Below are 19115 nucleotides of genomic sequence, written 5' to 3' on the forward strand. Positions count from 1 at the left end.
CCACCAGAAAGAAAGAGGTGACCGCCAAGGAGCCAGAAACTCGGTATCACCCCTTCCCACTTCTCTTCTCTCACTTTCGTTTGTCTTTCCCTGCCTTCTCCCCGCTCCTTTCTTCTTCTCGTCGCCCACCCTCGCTCATCGCCGCAGCTCCCTTCCTCCCCGCGCGACCCCCTTCTCCTCTCCTCCTCCTCGGCTCGGCTCCCCTCCCTGCTCCGCTCGCGGCCCCGTCGCAGCCAATCAGAGCGCGGCCTCCCGCGGCCCCGCCCCTCCGCGGCGGTTCCAGGAGGGCCCGGCAGAGCCCAGGCCGCGGGTGCGGAGGGCGGCGCCGCGGGGCGGGGGCTGATGGGGCCTGGCGGACGGACGGCGCCGGCGCGGGGTTCGCCTGGGCGCGGGTGTGCGGAGCTGTGAGCGGGCGACACGGGCGCTGCGGCCCGCCCGGGATGGGCCAGCCCCGGCTTGGCGGGGCCGAGCCGGAGGCGGGGGCTACGCGCGGGCCAGGCCTGCCGGGCGGGCGGCCCGGGGGCTGAGGCCGAAGTGGGCGCGGAGGAAGGGGCCGAGCCAAGGCGGTGGGTGGAGCGGCGAGGGGGGCGGAGGCTGGGCCGCAGCGGGCGAGCTGAGCGGCGGGCCTGTCCGGAGCTCGGCGGTGGCGCTGGAGGAGGCTGAGGCGGCGGCGGCGGCGACGGGCCTGGACAAGCGCCCGGAGGTGGCGGACGAGGCGCCGGGGTCCCCCATGGGCGGGTGTGTGGGCGCCCAGCACGACTCCTCAGGCAGCCTCAACGAGAACTCGGAGGGCACCGGAGGTAGGTGAGCGCCAGGGGGCAGCCTCGGCCCCCCATTGTTCCCGGCCAGGCCCGGCCACCTGTCCAGACCCCTTTGGGCCGCACGGCCGGGCCCCCGCGCCCCTTTGTCATCCCTCTCCACGTCACTGCCCGCGCTCGGCTTCCGGCTGCCCCGCGGGCCGCGGGGGTCGTCCCTTCCCTCGGCAGCTCCGGATAAAAGTCCTCTGCAGGCCAGGGATGTCGCCCTCGGCCTCGCAGACCGCACCGCTCGGCTCGGGGAACTCGGACCCCGGACTGCCCTTCTGGCCACCTCACTACAGCTCCAGTCCGTTTAATTATTCAGGAACAGGATGGCGGCGCTGGGGTTGCAGAAAAGCGAATTGATGGGGGTGGGAGGGAAACTAACGCGTTCCCTCCAAGGGGCCCCCGCCACATCTCTCCGCACCCTTCCTCGTTCGGCAGAGTTGGCTGGTCTCAGCTTTCCTGAGTTTCAGATGACAGCTGCCCGGGTTGGTTCCAATTTGGCCATTTAAACCTGCGAGTTTCTGGAGCTCGGCTGGGGAAGTCTCAAGTGGCCACGGGCATTGTATTAAGGAGAGGCGGGGAAACGGTCTGCCCAAGTAAAACGTGGCTTCTTGCTACAGCTTGAGGGTGTTGGGCCGGTGTGCTGTCGGGGTGGGCTAGTCAAATTCCGATCCGTCTTACGTAAAAGGAAAATATGTAGGATAAAAGTACAAATGCATTAAGAGTCTGACTTACCCCAGTAGGGTCAGTACTTCAAAAGTTTTCTAACAGGGAACGCACTTCTATTTTATTGTAAATAGCTGTGTCTTGAGAAGTCTTTTAATCCAATCAATAGTAGTTGTATGGCGATATAATAATAAAATTAATTCTACCTTTACTTAAGTGACCTTTTACAGAGTGCATTCTATGGAGTATCTTAGTTAAAAACAGCTTGTAGGAAGAGCAAAGATGGCAGTGGTGGTTTGATTCCCACCTAACGTTAGACGCATTTTTGTAAGTTCCTGAATTGTTTTGGTGTGGGAGGGTTTACAACTTTTTCTTAACATACTACCATTTAGACTAGTTGCTTTACCCTGTTACTTAAGGTCTGTCCATAAACCAGTACACCTGACTTTTGGCTGATGGATTTCCTGGATTACGTGTTTAGCCATGCCACTTTATTAAAATCTGTGGGTCTCCTGTATAACTAAATCGTAGGCACGTAATTTGATAGCTCAGTAAAGGTTGTCTTGACAAAAGTAGTGCGTGAAAATGCTGCTTTATAGTGCATTTCATGTCATAGCATTATTACTTGGTGGCACATTAATGAGATCCTCAGTGACAAAACAGGAAGATAAAAAGGGCATGATTTAAAACAGCCTTGAGTTAAGGTCAAATCGGGGGTCAAAATGATTCTTCCTCTAATTGAGGTGATTGTTAGTGGTACCAAAATATATCAGTATTTGTTATAGGTAGTGTTTAGTTTTAATTATTTTTTCACACTCATTAAAAAATTGTCATAAATATTTTTCTCTGTAATACACTTGAACTAATTTATTTAAGCCTTTTGGTAATGTCACTTAGGACCAGCTGGGCATTATTAGTATGGGCTTTTAAGAGCGTGAAATCTTAGCTTTGGGTAATTTATTACCAGCCTTATCCAGTTAGATAGCTATAGTATCAGTTTCTTTGAGACTGAATTCTCTGGACTGTAAGCTGTAAGCTATGCTATACTTTTCCAAAGTAAAGTTTAGAAAAAGGAACGTCAACCACCAAACTTATTTATTTTCTTCTGGAGAGAGGGCATGGGCTCTGATATAACTGGAATGGGGAAAGAGGTTGTGTGGGATAAAAGGATTGTTTCTGGAATTAATTATAGATGCTTTTATTCTCCATTATTGTCATAACAGTTAAGAGTTAATTGAGGTTTAATGAAATTAGCTCAGGTGTGTTGCAGGTTAACATGTTTAAGAATTCTTGCTCACTAAGTAGGTTTCTGTTGGGAAGGGAAAGACTTTTTCCTAAGGCTGTTGGCACAGATCCTTAGCTTTTCAAACACATAGTCGTAGTTAGTAATATTAATCTGGATGTATTGGGTTATGAAAATTCTGTTATCAACATTGAGTAAGATACAGTCTTCATATGCTTTTCATGACAGATTTGAGCTTTTCATGACAGATTTATTTACATTGACAATGTTGTGCAAACATCACACAATGGCTTGACCCTTTCTAAATATCAGCCAGCCTTAGTAAAAAAAAAAAAAAAAAAGGACTTTTAAAAAAATCTTTTTGACCATTTGAGATACTACTTTGTTTTTACCTCTGGGGCCATCTCTTATGTACACAAATTTTTGTGTGTCTTTCAAGAAAAGCTTTCTTATTAGGTAGGTAACCTTTTTGAAGAAATTTGGGAAATTTTTGCAAGATACTATAGAATATGGAAATGGCTTAATTCACCTTATAAAATTTGTGTTATCTATTGTTTTGGAATCATTTGTACAAAGTATCTTCCTCTGGCATACCTTGCCTAGAATTTAGTTTTTGAGTTTCAGCTATTTAGGCTGTTTTTTTTTTTTTTTTTTTTTTGTTGAGACAGAGTCTCACTCTGTTGCCCAGGCTAGAGTGAGTGCCGTGGCATCAGCCTAGCTCACAGCAACCTCAAACTCCTGAGCTCAAGCCATCCTCCTGTCTCAGCCTCCCGAGTAGCTGGGACTACAGGCATGCACCACCATGCCCGGCTAATATTTTTTATATATATTTTTAGCTGTCCATATAATTTCTTTCTATTTTTAGTAGAGATGGGGTCTCGCTCTTGCTCAGGCTGGTCTCGAACTCCTGAGCTCAAACGATCCACCCACCTCGGCCTCCCAGAGTGCTAGGATTACAGGCGTGAGCCACCGCGCCCGGCCTAGGCTGTTTTTTTTAATGCCTAATTTTAATGAAGACAGGTATATCATAGAAGTTATACAAGATTATTTAACAGTTCTCTCCAAGTTTCCATGCTTCTAGAATTTCCCATTGTTTTGACATTTTTAGACATATTCTGTATGGTTCTCAGCCTTGTTATGATGACATTGTGATGCTGGGGTTGCCACTTAGGGCCTCTAGACAAGGCTTTAGCTCATGGCATTTGCTAAGAAATTAAATCTCTTATGATTTTTTAAAATAAGAAATATATGGGGAAACCCAATAAAATTATATTAATTGAAGACAGCCAACAACCTCCTTTGTTCACCTCTGTAATGAAAGTGTGGTCATGTACAAAGTATATCTCACTTTCTGGGTGTGTCATTTATTCTGTACAATCAGTGATATCCCAAGAGAACTGAACCTGGTGGTCACTAGTTACCAGGTCTACAGGAGGATAACTGAATGCTGGACATTCATTTCTTTAGACGTTATTTCAGAATGTGTTGGGAACATCATGGAGTTCTTTCAGATATCCATTTATAGCAGCCTTACAGACACCTACTCGGTGAGTAACAATAGTTTTTGAATAACATCTACCATTTATCCAGTATTTATTATGTAACAGGTACTGTGGCAAGTGAATAGTTTCTTTCATTTAATCCTCAACAACCCCGTGAGGTGGATAATATCTCTACTTTATAGACAAAGAAATTGAAGTCCAGAGAAATTAAATAACTTATTCAACATCACATAGCTTGTAAATGGCAGTCAGAACTTAAACCCAGGGCTGTAATAAAGAATGCTAGTTTCCTTCCCTCCCCCCCCCCCCGTTTCATTTTTAAAAATTATGGTAAAACATACAACGTAAAACTTGACATTTTTACTATTTTTAAGCGTACAATTCAGTGGCATTAATTATATTCACAGTATTAAAACAACTATCACCACTATTTATTTCCAAAATTTTTCATCACTCCAAACAGGAACTGGTTCCATTAAGCAGTCTCTCCCTGCTCACCCCTCCTCCCAATCCTTAGTAAACACTAATCTATTATGCTTTTTATCTCTATGAATTTGCCTATTCTAGATATCTCATGTAAGTAGAATCATATATTTGTCCTTTTGTGGTTTATTTCACTTAACATAATGTCTCGCAGGTTCTTCCATGCTGTAGCATATATCAGTACTTTATCCTTTTTATGGCTGAATAATCCATGTACGTATATACCACATTTTGCCATCTGATGATGGACGTTCGGATTGTTTCCACATTTTGGTGTGAATAATGCAGCTGTGAACTTTGTTATACAAGGGTCTGTTTTGAGTCCCTGTTTTCAGTTCTTTTGGCTCCATACCTAGGAATGGAATTGCTGGGTCATATGGTAATTCTGTGTTTATCTTTCTGAGGAAGTGCCAAACCATTTCTATGGTGGCTGTACCACTTTACATTGTCACCAGCAATTAATGAGGATTTCAGTTTCTCCATATCTTCACCAACACTTGTTATGTTCTATTTTTTAAATTATAGCAATTCTAGTGGGTGTGAAGTGGGTGTCTCAGTGTGGTTTTGATTTGCATTTCCCTCATCAGTGGTGGTGTTGAGCCTCTTTTCTTGTGCTTGATGGCCATTTATGTATCTTTGGAGAAATGTCTATTCAAGTCCTTTGATGATTTTTAACTGGGTGGTTTGGATTTTTTTTTTTTTTTTTTTTTTTAGAGTTGTAGTTCTTTATATATTCTGGATATTAAACTCTTGTCAGATACATGATTTGTAAATGTTTTCTCCCATTCTGTGGGTTGTCTTTTCACTCTCTTAATGATAGCCTTTGATACATTTGTAATTTTAACGAAGTCTAGTTAATCTGTTTTTTCTTTTGTTGCTTGTGCTTCTAGTTTTAGTTTTAAATATATAATGAACCCTTCACTGATGGATTAAAAAATAGATCTGTAGCCAATAAGTCACAAATCTTATAACATTTGTTTTCTCAACTAGGAATGTTAAACTTTTATTTCCTCTTTCTTATCTGGTTATTAGCAGTAAAATGGTTTTTTAAAAGTTGACAAAAGTAATCCATAAACCCTCTTCCATTTGTTAATCAAGAGATGATGGTTGTATTTTGGGGGGAAGCATTTTACAATTAGCAAGCATTGAGTAGCCACAGTATGCCCAACATTGTATTGGTCATGTGGTTCCAAAAAGAGGAATCATGATTCTGTTTCTTGAGTATGTAAAAATTCTTTTTTAGGAAAGCATAATATGCACATAGGAACAACTATAAAGCACTATATAAACAGATAATAACATAGTATAACTGTGCAAGTGCTGAAGGAATACAGAAAACAAAGTGATCTTAGTAGCCCAGGGTTGGTCAGGCTTCTTCTTCTTCTTCTTTTTTTTTTTTTTTTTTGAGACAGAGTCTTGGTCTGTTGCCCTGGCTAGAGTATCGTGGCATCATCATAGCTCACAGCAACCTCAAACTCCTGGCCTCAAGTGATCTTCCTGCCTCAGCCTCCGAAGTAGCTGCGACTACAGATGCACGCCACCATGTCTGGCTAATTTTTCTGGTTTTTGTAGAGATGGGATCTCGCTCTTGCTCAGGCTGGTCTTGAACTCCTGGTCTCAAGCAGTCCTGTCTCGGCCTCCTAGAATGCTAGGATTATAAGCATGAGCCACCGTACCAGGCCAGGGTTGGTCCGATTTGAAAGTGATCAGGATAAACTAGTTTTTTAAAGACACGTTCTTTGTAGACTGGTGGAGAGTACATACGAGATGGAGGAATGGTTATGAACCAAGGCTTGAAAGTAGTTGTAAATAATACATGCATTGGTAGTGGTTAGTAAGGTGGCTGCCTTGGCTGGAGCAGACTGTATGGCAGGAAATGATGGAGAGACTGGACAGGTAGTGAGTAGGATGTTACTACAGGCTCTGGAGAAGAGCTCATCATCTGACATCTGATGAAAAGGGTATACTGACTGCTGTGATTAATTCACTGAATATTAGTTGAACCACTATTATATATACTCATTACTGGGATTACAACAGAGGGAACAAAGTCTCTGCCCTCAAAGGAATTTACAATCTAGCACTTTGGTCTCTTGACCAGCAACATTGGCATCACCTAGGAGCACATTAGAAATGCAGAATCTCAGGCCCCACCTCAAACTTAATGAATCAGAATCTGCATTTTAACAAGATTCTCAAGTGATTCCTATGCACATTAAAGTTTGAGAAGCAGTGATTGCTTAAAGTGGAAAGAAACTAAAATGAGGAACCCATTAGGGAAAAAAAATGGCATGAGTTGGTGATTTATCAGATGTAGGGATATAGAAGAGAACGAAGTAAAATAATTCCTTATTTGTGACCCCCAGTGACCAGGAATATTGAAGTACCTTGACAGGTTTTGGGGAATAAGAAAGATATCTGGGGAAAGCCCTAGTTCAGCATGCATTGTGTGTTAAGGTGTAGATGACAAGAATTTTTAAGTGGAGACATCATTTAGATCTGGAACTCCTAGATGTTTAGGATTATGAATATGGATTTTGGAATCAGCTGCGGGAGGTTGACTGAAGGTATAAAAGTGGATGACTGGTATAAGTAGGTGAAAGAGGAGGAAAGTACTAAGGATTGTACTAAGAAGTGAATCATGAGCGTTTCGGAGAGGGTGGATAAATGAGAGAAACCACCTCTGATCAGGCCTGACACATAAGTAGCTACTTAGTATATTGAATTTTGTTGAATTATTGGGAAACAGGAAAACAGTTCTCTCTGCCTGTGAACCTTATAGATCTGGTTGTATTTGAACATATCGTTCTTATAATTTCAGAAAATAATTAGGTTTAGTAACTTTTCATTCTAGTTGTGGTGTTGCAGAAATTCTAGCTGTAGGTTGTTACGCGTGTCCTAAAACAAGGTAGACTTCTTGGGCCTCCAACCCTAGAATATACCAAGAGCCCTTTTGAGGTTGGTGTGGTTCAGGGCAAACACATTCCCTGCAAGACTTTCTTCACCAGGAGTGTCATATGCCCCTCTTTCTTATGTATTTTCAGTGTCCCGTATGTTACTTCTACATGTCATCTAACTGGGTTGTTTATCGAATTTCCTTATGCTTCTATTCTTTGGGTTGAGCCTATAGTAAAGAATGAAGCAAAATCGAGCATCAAGAGGACTAAAGATTAAGTCTTTTATCCATAGTGTGACAGTGTAAGTAAAAATTATTCATATTTTCTGGGTCGGTGAGCTCTGGGGCTTTATGAAAGGGATACATAAAATTTCATACCACTTTGGAAAGAGACTTACGCTGTGAAATAGGCATTTACTTCACAGGGTGGCTGATTTTATTAGGAGGAGTAGGGTTGTGGGGAGAGGAGCAAAAAGAAAATGGGTAGCAAGAAGGTGTAGGTTGGAACTACATTAGTACTCTGGGTGGGCAGGTATGGGAGCCAAATCCTCTTTGGGAAGAGATTCTGCATTAGAGTTTACATTAAAAACTGACATGAGCTGGGCGTGGTGGCTCATGCCTGTAATCCTAGCATTCTGGGAGGCCGAGGCGGGTGGATCATTTGAGCTCAGGAGTTTGAGACTAGCCTGAGCAAGATCGAGACCCCGTCTCTACTAAAAATAGAAAGAAATGATCTGGACAGCTAAAATTATAGGAGGCCAGCAGGCTCCTCTTGATTCACTGGTAGTTCAAGGACCATAGGCTGAGACTTTACTAATGCATATATACTTAAAGATGCCGGTGTGTTGGCCAGAAACAATCAGCACATATCGTCTTGCATCAGCTACTTTGATGTATAGTCAGCAAGAATCACATTTGGTTTTTAATATATCCATATATTCAGCTGAAGAGGTTAGATATTGCTGAGTATACAATGGGTATTATAATGCCATATTTTTGCATGTTTGCAATAAAAGTTTTAGAAGTTTCCATTATAGCCCTGTTTTCTGAAATGCAATTTTTGTTGAAGTTAGACATCTAAGAAAAATGAAATATTTGCATGTAAAAGTCATTTCCAATGAATTTTGCTTGACCTTGGGGTCTTAGTGACACACATTTGCTCAAAATTTGATTAAGTAATGAATTAGTAGCTAAGTAATGAATTAGTGACTTTTGGGCTTTTCTGATTGAATTCTTACCCTCACAGGAAAACATTTAGATAATTTTTTTGCATTTATTATAACTGGCTTTAGGTATAAGCAAAGTCAGACTGTTTCTTTGTATTCTTCAGATAGTTTCCATGCTTGTAGACTATGTGACAAAAATATCAACAGGGCAGAGTAATAAATATTAATAGTCCAGTTCATTTAGTTATGAATCTGCCTTCAACCCAAGTCAAACACTTTATTTCTTAGGTGTTAAGATATGTCTTCCTGAAACTTTTAAAGATAGCCAGTCTCTATTATTCTAATTCCCCACTTGAAGCTAGCTGTAATTAGAGATATAAATAAGGCCTGCTCTATGATATCAAGTAGCTTATGGTCTGCTGCAGAAACCATATATCTAAATAAAACTTAGGTAAAGTTTTAAAAGTCTCTACAGCAATGAAAACAGTATTATAAAAGTTCAAGGACTAGTGGAGAGCAGGGTCAGAAAGCTTCAGTGAAGAGGTGGTGTAAGAAATTTGTCTTGGCTGGGTACGGTGGCTCACGCCTGTAATCCCAGCACTTTGGGAGGCCTAGGTGGGAGGGTAGCTTGAGGCTAGGAGTTTGAGAGCAGCCTGAAGGAAGAGCAAGACCCTGTCTCAAAAAAAAAAAAAACAAAAAAAAAACAAAGAAGTTGGTCTTGCCCGACACACAGTGGTTCGCACCTATAATACCAGCTGCTCCCGAAGCTGAGATGGGAGGATCACTTAAGGTCAGGAGTTTGAGACCAGCCTGGGCAACACGTGAGACCTTGTCTCTAAAAAGAAAAATGAAAAAAAATTAGCAGGGTATGGTGGTGTGCACCTGTAGTCTCAGCTACTTGGGAGGCTGAGGCAGGAGGATCACTTGAGCCCAGGAATTTGAGGTTGCAGTGAGCTGTGATTGCACCACTGCACTCCAGCCTGGGTGACAGAGGGAGACACTGTTTCTTTATAAAAGAAGGCGACAGTGTTCTTCTCAAAAGGGGAGTAAAGAAAAGAAAAGGCAGAAGAGCATTCTGTATGCAGAGGAGATTACTTGTACAGAGATGTGAAAAAGCATGGTGTTTTGGAGGCTTGTTAAGAAGCTTGAGAGTGGATAGGTGAAATTTGAAGTTATTATGATATGTTGTCAGCTTTGGAAAGGTGTAATTACCATAATCAGTAGACCAAGTTGTAAGACAATATTATAGGTGATACTAGTTGAGTGGTTTAAAAAGTTGTTTTTTGTGCTTCTAACGATAAACTATTCCCATGTCATGCTGCATTTAGCAAGGTTACCTTATACAAAATTCTGATGTGTACTAGGTTGTTATAGTCTAACAGATTTTTATTCTTCTATAATTTTAATGCTCCAATGAACATTTCCTTTGAATGACATGTCAACACTCAAAAAATTTTGGATTTGGGAGCATTTCAGGTTTTGGATTTTCAGATTAGGAATGCTCAACTGATATATATTCTACAAATATTCAAAATCTGAAAAATTCCAAAATCCGAAACAGTTCTGGGGCCAAGTATTTTTAATAAAGGGTAGTCAACCTGTATTATCACAGTTTAAGCATAAGAAATGTGTTTAACTTTTTTACATGCACATGTATGTGTTTGTCACAGATCAGTCTGTCTCTTAGGTCTCAGTTTTCTGTCATATGTAAGGAGTTGGGCTAAGATTCTGTAGACCTGCTTGGGTTTTAATGTTGTAATGAGAAAAGGCCTACATTAGCTATGGTATTTTGGGCTGTATTTCTTCAATTGTTGAAAGGAGTTAATGGATTAGATCATCTTTACCAAGATTACCTCTAGTTCTTTTTTCAAACCTTTTTAATGATAATTTTCAAATATATTGAAAAGTTGAAAGACTGTAGTACAGCAAAAACTTGAATGCTCCTCATAGATTAAACAAATGATATTTTGTCGTATTTCCTTTATATATTATATAGTTTTTTGTAACTTTTTTTGTTAAATCATTCTTGTGCAGTATTGGAAAATCTATCTCAAATTATAAAGTGGTGATTGTCCCCAGGGCTAAATTGTAGGGGATTACAATAAAAGTGTTCCCTCTGCACTTGTAATAGCAGCATATGGTCATTTGGAACCACCTCCTGGTTTTACAGCTGATAAAAGGAGCAGAGACATTCTTGCTTCCTAAAGTGTCTCACTTAGAAGTGGAGGAGGAGGAAACCTACCATGGTCCCATAATGCAGAGTTTCATTATTATAGCTTGTGATTTTTCTGATCGTCACCGATCAATTTCTGCCCTGGATAGTTACCTGGAAATAATAATTTTAACTTGATGGCGATTAAAAAGCTTTTGGGCCTTTGATCATTGTTGTGTTGCCAAAAACTAACATGCAGGGCTTGTTGAACAACCCCTGCTGTGAATCTGGCTCTTGCTGCCCTGGGTTTGTGATGGTTGTATCACATCACAGAGACGTCTCTCTTCCTAAAGTGTATGTTGTTTTTAAATTCTTGTAATTTTGAAGTTAAAAGTTCAGGTGTGCCTCTACATTTACCAGATAGGACACGGTGAAAAGGAATTTGAGAAACAATAAAATGGTACCCAATGCTTCTGGAATGCACATTGATTAAAACAATTAAGCTGTAACAAGAACTCTGAGAATGGGAAGAATTGCTTATCTGTTATTGAATGAAATGAAATGTAATAGTGTTAGAGGCAAGAAGGAGACTATCTTCTGCATTGGATAGGTCATAGGGGTAGGAAACAGGTTTTTGTATGTATTTTTGTTTTCAATATATCAACACTGAATGTACTGACTAGAACTTGTAATGTAACCTGCATTAAGCAAGCAAATGACTGAAAAAATAACTGTCTTCTGTAATAGGTGATTCTTAAGCATTTTAAGAAGGGAATAATCAATAGGGACAGAACTTACACTTGAATGGTAAAGGTAGGCTTTTCAGTTTGGTACTAGGATGAACACGAAAAGTCTTATGTGTAGGAAGTTTCACAGTTGATCAGAGAGGGAGGAAAGAAGTTTTCAGATAAAACGTTGAGGGAGATTAAAGAAAAGATGTGGGATAAAATTCAGTTTCCACTGAGAAGCAGTTCTAATTTAGTAATAAGTAGGAAATATAAAACACATTGGCAGGTTATTTTTATAGCAAAATCCTAGGGAAATACTATACAATTTTAATGAATAGGAAAATAGTAATTAATGATGTCTTTGCATTTACTCTTGATACAGTCTAAAATCTTATTCTATCCTTGCTAAACTAAATCAATACCTTGTTAGAAGTTCAGACTAGAGCACTTATAAGATTACTTTTGCCTTCTAGATAACAAAAGAGAAACATTAAAGCTTTGATTCCATAAATATACACACACATACACATACACATATATATATAATATGTACACTATATAAACATATAACATACATAGAATATACACATATATACATTATGATGGCCTCTTTCACTGTTTTATATGAGAACTTGTTTAGGACTAATCTTACAATATTTATAGTCATTTTTTAGACCCTTTAGAAACTTTTTGTGAAAAAAATCAGAAAAATGTCCAAAAGTATATTTAAGAAAAAACTAAAGCACATTTATCCTGCCACCTAACATAAACATTTTTGTGTACATCCTTTCAGACTGGAGGGTGGGGTGTGAGAGAGAGAGCAAAAATGGGATTTCATGTTCAGAGAAATGTAATGTATTTATTGAGGTCATTGCAGCTGTGGCTTCTTGAGTTTGACTTTACTGATGTTCTAGCTTCGGGAATGGAATAAGAATGTCAATGTTAGCTTTTCATTTTAGGATGTATTGTCATTATATTTTCAAAAGTCAACCTTGCTATCTATTTTAAAAGTTAGGAATTAGTAGAGTTGATGTTGACATCATAATGATGTGAGAGATTCGTATCCCTGGACTTAATTTGAGGAAATGCAGTGTAAATGAGAGCAAAGGGAATAAATATCCAGCTAGTAATAGGCAAGTTTCTCAAAGCTTTTATGAGGGCAGTTTGCAAGAATGTAGTAATTAATATTTCTTACTGTTATTGATAGTGTTTTCTTCTGACAAGTGTAGTTAAATAAGCTAAAAGTAAACCTTAGAAATTTCTGGCCGGGCGCGGTGGCTCACGCCTGTAATCCTAGCACTCTGGGAGGCCGAGGTGGGCGGATCGTTTGAGCTCAGGAGTTCGAGACCAGCCTGAGCAAGGGCGAGACCCCATCTCTACTAAAAATAGAAAGAAATTATATGGACAGCTAAATATATATATAGAAAAAATTAGCCGGGCATGGTGGCGCATGCCTGTAGTCCCAGCTACTCGGGAGGCTGAGGCAGTAGGATCACTTAAGCCGAGGAGTCTGAGGTTGCTGTGAGCTAAGCTGACGCCACGGCACTCACTCTAGCCTGGGCAACAAAGCGAGACTCTGTCTTAACAAAAAAAAAAAAAAAAAAAAAGAAATTTCTAAAGATGACAGTCATAGATGCAATTTAAAAGAATTAAGTGGCATCCAAGATGTTTCTCTCTTTACCCATGAATCTAACCCCTAGGCAATACAGTTTTTAGTAGTTTTTCTGTTACTTTAATTTTTGCATCAAATATCATTTTCTTTATAACCTGGTAGAGAGAATTTGACATTTGAATCCCATTCTGTTTTATGGATTTTGTGGCAAAATCTTGGACAAGCCAAAATATCAATATGTTTAATGGTTCTGTTGAACCTACTTTTTGATTATTAAGAAGGCTTTGACTGCACTTAGAAACCCATTAAAGGAGAAGGACTTGACCAATGCATATAACTCCAAGTAAAGTGTGTTTAACACATTTTTGTCAGGCTCTTAACATTAGAATTCCTTAAGCAAAGGAAACTTTTCAGATAGAAGAGGGAAACCACCTTGAATAAAGAGTCCTACGGATTCCTAGTGTCTTTCTTGGGAAACAGTTAGTAATTACCTTGGCAGTGGGTTCGGAACAGGCACCAACGTGTTTTCTGTAATTGGTGTATGCTGCCTGGGAAATAGTTTATTGTTTGGTCACTAAAGATCAATGCCAACCTTCTTTACTTGGCAGGGACAGAGCGTGCAGTCCCACTCCCCATTATGTACGGAGGCAGAGAGAAAGAGCTCTGGCCCCCTTGGCATCATGTCTTCAGTGCCAGCAGCTTCCTGATTCTGTCCTCAAGCACCAGGACACCAATTTAAAGAAAAAAAAGATCAGTGCCAACTCACTGTGCCATCGTAAGCATGGGTTCACATCTTTGAAACCTCATAGAGCCATAGACCTCACATAGATTGATAATGCGGGTTCATTTTGGGAGGGTAGGTGAAAGTCCAGGTCCATATTGAACATTTATTCAAGTAACTCCTATAGCCATGAGGCAGAGCAGCGCTACTGGCCAAGAATATGAACCTTGGAATCAGTCTGGACTTGAATCCCCGCTGTACCATTTAGCTGTATGATCTTTGAGAAATATCTATTTTTAATTTAACATACATTTGTGTACTATTTTTTGTATGACAGGCAGACACTGTACTAATTGTTTGAGAAATATTACCTCATTAAATCCTTCTAATAATTCTATGAAAATAGATATTACCATTATCTCCCTTATCTTCCTCCCCATCCCCATCCCCACCCAGTTTACCTCCCTGTGTTTGTTTCCAGAGTCACTGGTACCTCTTACATTGGGGACTGTCTGTATTCTTAATTTGTATGTACTTGCTTTTACCAGTGACCTTTATACTTTCAGATGTTTTTGTGTTACTCATTAGTATCCTTTTCTTTCATGTTGAAAAACTCCTTTTATTATTTCTTGTAAGACAGGTCTGGTGTCGATGAAGTCCCTCAGCTTTTGTTTGTCTGGGAAAGTCTTTATCTCTCCTTCATTTCTGAAGAACAGCTTTGCTGGGTATGATATTCTTGGTTAGCAGGGGGTTTTTTTCCCCCCTTCTTTCAACACTTTGAATATATCATCCCACTCTCTTCTGGACTGAGGTTTCTGCTGAGAAGTCTGCTGCTAGCCATATTGGAAACTCCCTTACTTGTTATTTGCTTCTTTTCTCTTGCTGCTTTCAGAATCCTCTCTTTGTCTCTGATTTTTGACATTTTGATTATGAAGTCTTTGAGTAGTCTTGTTTGGATTGAATATGAGTGGAGACCTTTCTTTGATCTTCCTATACCTGGAACCATTTGATTAAATTCCTGATAGGAACCTTCTTTATCCCTAAATACCGTGGTGACTATTTCCTAAGAACAAGGACATTCTTTTTCATAAGCATAATACAATCATTAAAATCAAGAAGTAGATATTGATATGCTAATATTTACTCCACAGACCTTATTCAGATTTCATCATTATCTCCACTAATATTCAAAGAAAGTTATCCAGGATCAGGATCATGCATTATGTTTAGTTATATCACTTTAGTCTGCTTTTTTTTTTTTTTTTGAGACAGAGTCTCACTCTGTTGCCCAGGCTAGAGTGCTGTGGTGTCAGCCTAGCTCACAGCAACCTCAGACTCCTGAGCTCAAGCAATCCTCCTGCCTCAGCCTCCCGAGTAGCTGGGGACTACAGGCATGCGCCACCATGCCTGGCTAATTTTTTCTGTATATATTTTTAGTTGTCCAGCTAATTTCTTTCTTTCTTTCTTTTTTTTTTTTTTTGTAGAGACAGGGTCTCGCTCTTGCTCAGGCTGGTCTTGAACTCCTGAGCTCAAACGATTGTATGCAAATTAAAACATTTGCTTGCTTTGTTAAATTTTTATTCCTTATATGTTAAACCATAGAAGAAAACTAAGGATGGTTGGTTGCCTGCAATTTAAGATATAGAAACAAATTTGGGGAATAAAAGATACTTCCTGTCTTTAAATTCTTCACTGTTAGGGTATAGTAGTTAGTCCCATATACTGTGAATGTTACCAAGCAACTCTCTTTTGGTATCAGGAGTCAGAAAATGTATGCAACAGATAAAACTGAAAATTTAAGAGCATAAAATGTAATCCAGTTGAGTGTATATATTTCACATCTTATAATTTAAAATGTTTGACTTGGTGCAAACATAAGGTACTTGGCTGTTAGGTTGATCTCTGTGTCGAAATACTGTATTTTCAGAAATACAGGTTTGTGGAACCACCTAAAATCAAAGTATAAGGTTTTGTGAGCAAATTCCTAGAAAATGTATTTTGATGAATGGACAGGAAGTGCATGGCAGTCATAGAACATTTTTTTTTTTTAATTGAGGAAGGGAGCCAGGCGTAATGGTGCATGCCTGTAGTTCCAGCTACTCAGGAGGGTAGGGCAAAGAGGATTGCTTGAGCCCAGGAGTTCGAGGCTGCATTGAACCGTGGTCACACCGCTATACTCTGGCCTGGCCAAAAGAGCAAGACCCTGTCTCCAAAAAAAAATTTAAGGAAGGGACTTTGTGTTTAGTTCTTAGAATGTCAGATTCTGTTCAGAAATTACGAAAAGGAAAAAGACTTAGTTACCCTGTACATTTTTCCACAAGTGTTTAAAGATTTTTTTTAATTTCATACAGTACCTCGAAGTTCATTTTTACTTATTTAACAAACACTTATTTGCAGTTTTAGTGTATATCATTTATTATTAAAGATGCTTTACAAATATTAACTTATTAAATCCTCATAACAACCTTAAATATTTTCATGTTTCATAACAGGATAGTTTAAATGCTTTTACTAAATGTTCATTTTTTTTCATTGTTTATCTAACAAAGGTAGGTTAGGCAGCACACCTCATTTTGTTTAACATGAAGCTTGGTAACCTCTGATTTTGTAATGAAAATTCACCACTGCTTAGTGGTTTCACTAAAATAAATTTGTGTTGCAAAGATTTAATCATTTTAGTAATGGACATTCTATAGGCAGATATTCTATGTTATGTATGTTTATGATATAGGAAAAATAAAGACAAACAGAAATAAAAGTAAGCTTTTTTTCATGTCACAAGCATTTACTTTGTCTTACTTTGCAGAGTAATATGGAACATTTGACAGCATATAGATTTGAAAATGCATTTGGAATGATGATTATCTTTAAGAAGCATTAATGTATCATCTATCCTTTTTATGGAACTTTGTTCTTATGCTTAGTGCAAATGGAGGTGAAATAAATCTACCTCACATTTGTAAGGAAGATGCTTTTACTTTTTCCACAGTATTTTGTACCCTTATTATAAGATTGTTTTTCTGTTGAATTCCTCTGTTTGAGGGCCTCTTTCATTTGCTTTAGTTTTAGATTCTGAGATTGGGGAGGTTTTGTTGTTTGGCTGTGCCTTGTGATTCTCTCATAATGATAGGAAAAATTATACCAAGTTATCTCTCTGGTACATTTAATACGTGTGAGGCTAGATAATTCTCTGGAATTACTCAGGTAGGCCCAAAACTTTATTCAAATAGGTATCTTACTGAGTCTACCTACTTGTGTCCTCTCTTCAACTTCCTTCTCAGTAAACTAATACTGAGTGTCGTCCATAACCTATTTCTAACTTATCTAAAGGGTAATGTAGCAGAAAATAAATATCTTGTATTTCATCTTGTTGGTGGAATCCATGGGTGGATTGTGATTATTGGTCGTATTCTGAATACTTTTTAAAATATTATGCTCTATCTGTATTTATCTGTATTATCTGGAAGACACCAGGAAAAGTCATTAGTATAGATTTTCTCACATTTGAATGAAGCCTGATGGGCACATCTATGTAGTGTTACCTGTAATAGACACTCAGTACATATTTGTTGATTAAATAAGGAGACTTGGATTCTGTTTCTAGCTCTGCCACTAAATGGATTGTTTTTATATTCTGTCCACACCCTTTTAGAACTCACCTGTTTTGCATATCACTAGGACAAGTTAGAGGGCCAAAAGTATTTGAGTTAATGCTGAGTGATTTAAGTGGAAAACAGCTGGTGGTGGCACGGTATACCACCCTGAAGGTGAGAGGACAGAAGAAACCTGATGTGGCTGCCTTCAAGTGGCCAGATTGGGCGAAGAGAGTATGGTTTAATCTACGTGTCAGACCAAACACACTTTGCAGCATTAGTTGGTCCTGTCATCCAGGAGTGTAGCCTGGATAGGACATAGAGATTGCCTAGGGGCTGGAGTCATTTTATTTTCTGTTTGCATAGCCCAGATTTCATTTGGCCTTGGGCCAATGAGGGAGTAGTTGAATTTCATGGATGCTTTACACCCATTTTGAGAGTAATTTCTTTTAAATTGGTATTCTTTCTGTAATTAAATATAGAACACTGAATTTTGACACACACCCTCTCTTCTTCCCACCCGCTCTGTCACTTATTTCCCACCTACTCTCTCCCAGTACTCTTTATCTTTTCATCCAGCGTTTTTTTGTTTTTTTTTTTTTAAAGATAGGGTCTTGCTCTGTCACCCAGGCTGGAATGCAGTGGGGCCGTCATAACTCACAACTCACTGCATGCAGCCTTGAACTCCTGGTCTCAAGTCCTCGTGCCTCAGCTTCCCAAAGCGCTGGGATTACAAACATGAGCCATTACGCCACCTGTCCTCAATTTTCTTTTTACCTCTTCTCCCATCTGTCAAATTATTTCTTATCTATGGCACTGTATGATCCTACAGAGCTGCAGATAAAAATGGCTCTTTCTGTAGGTCAGTATGACCCATGGAAATAGATTAGTGATCGTATGTCCTGTAAGTATCTGGGTGCAAAGACTTGTTCTAACACTACTACCATGTAACATTCTCTAAGATGTTGCCACTTAGGGACAAAGGGAGACTTGCCCTCAGATTTCTTCTCCTCTTGGGTTGAAACTAGAGCAGGGTATTGTAGTTTTGCTCCTTGTGGTTGGAAACTTATTCCTTGGCCCAGTATCAGGGATATATCTTCCATTCCTAATTCCTCCCAAAAAGTGAAGTACTGATTCTACCCCTCTCTCCTAGCTGTTTGTAAATTATCTCCTGTTTGAGTTTCAGAGAAAGGTATTCACAGTTCCTTTACTGAAGTCCAGAGAGGGGAAGTTCCTGCTTCCTGGCTTCGTGTGTCCAAAGGTCCTGAGATTCAAGCTACTGTTGCCATTTGGTTTTCCCTGTGTATCTTGCCTCTCTTTTATGGTATCTCTTGACTCTTATACCCTGCCATTATAGTCTGATGAAAAACTTATTACTGTTCTTCTAGGCAGTTCTAAAACGAACAAAACTTGTATTTCTTTAAAAAAGATTTTGGTTTTTGAGCAGTTTTAGGTTCATGGCAGAATTTAGAGAAAGGTACAGAGATTTCCTTTATACTCCCTACCCTCACACATGCACAGCGCTCCCCATTATCAACATGCTCCACTAG

The 19115-nt window shown here is 39.7% G+C and overlaps 1 protein-coding gene and 1 non-coding gene across 2 annotated transcripts in view; both read left to right on the forward strand.

The window, feature by feature from the left end:
• Nucleotides 1-514: 514 nt before the first annotated feature.
• Nucleotides 515-19115, forward strand: part of UBTD2 (ubiquitin domain containing 2) — a 37340-nt gene continuing 18739 nt past the window's right edge. The window contains exon 1 of the mRNA XM_069484194.1: nucleotides 515-800. Coding sequence (XP_069340295.1) covers nucleotides 731-800 — 70 coding nt within the window. The 5' untranslated portion in view covers nucleotides 515-730. The remainder of the gene's footprint in view (nucleotides 801-19115) is intronic.
• On the forward strand, nucleotides 13843-13984 carry LOC138393303 (small nucleolar RNA SNORA57). Its single transcript, XR_011235129.1, has one exon. It is a non-coding gene; the product is annotated as a small nucleolar RNA SNORA57 (small nucleolar RNA).

Source organism: Eulemur rufifrons, chromosome 10 (genome assembly GCF_041146395.1).
Source record: "Eulemur rufifrons isolate Redbay chromosome 10, OSU_ERuf_1, whole genome shotgun sequence".
NCBI classification, from domain to species: Eukaryota; Metazoa; Chordata; class Mammalia; order Primates; family Lemuridae; genus Eulemur; species Eulemur rufifrons.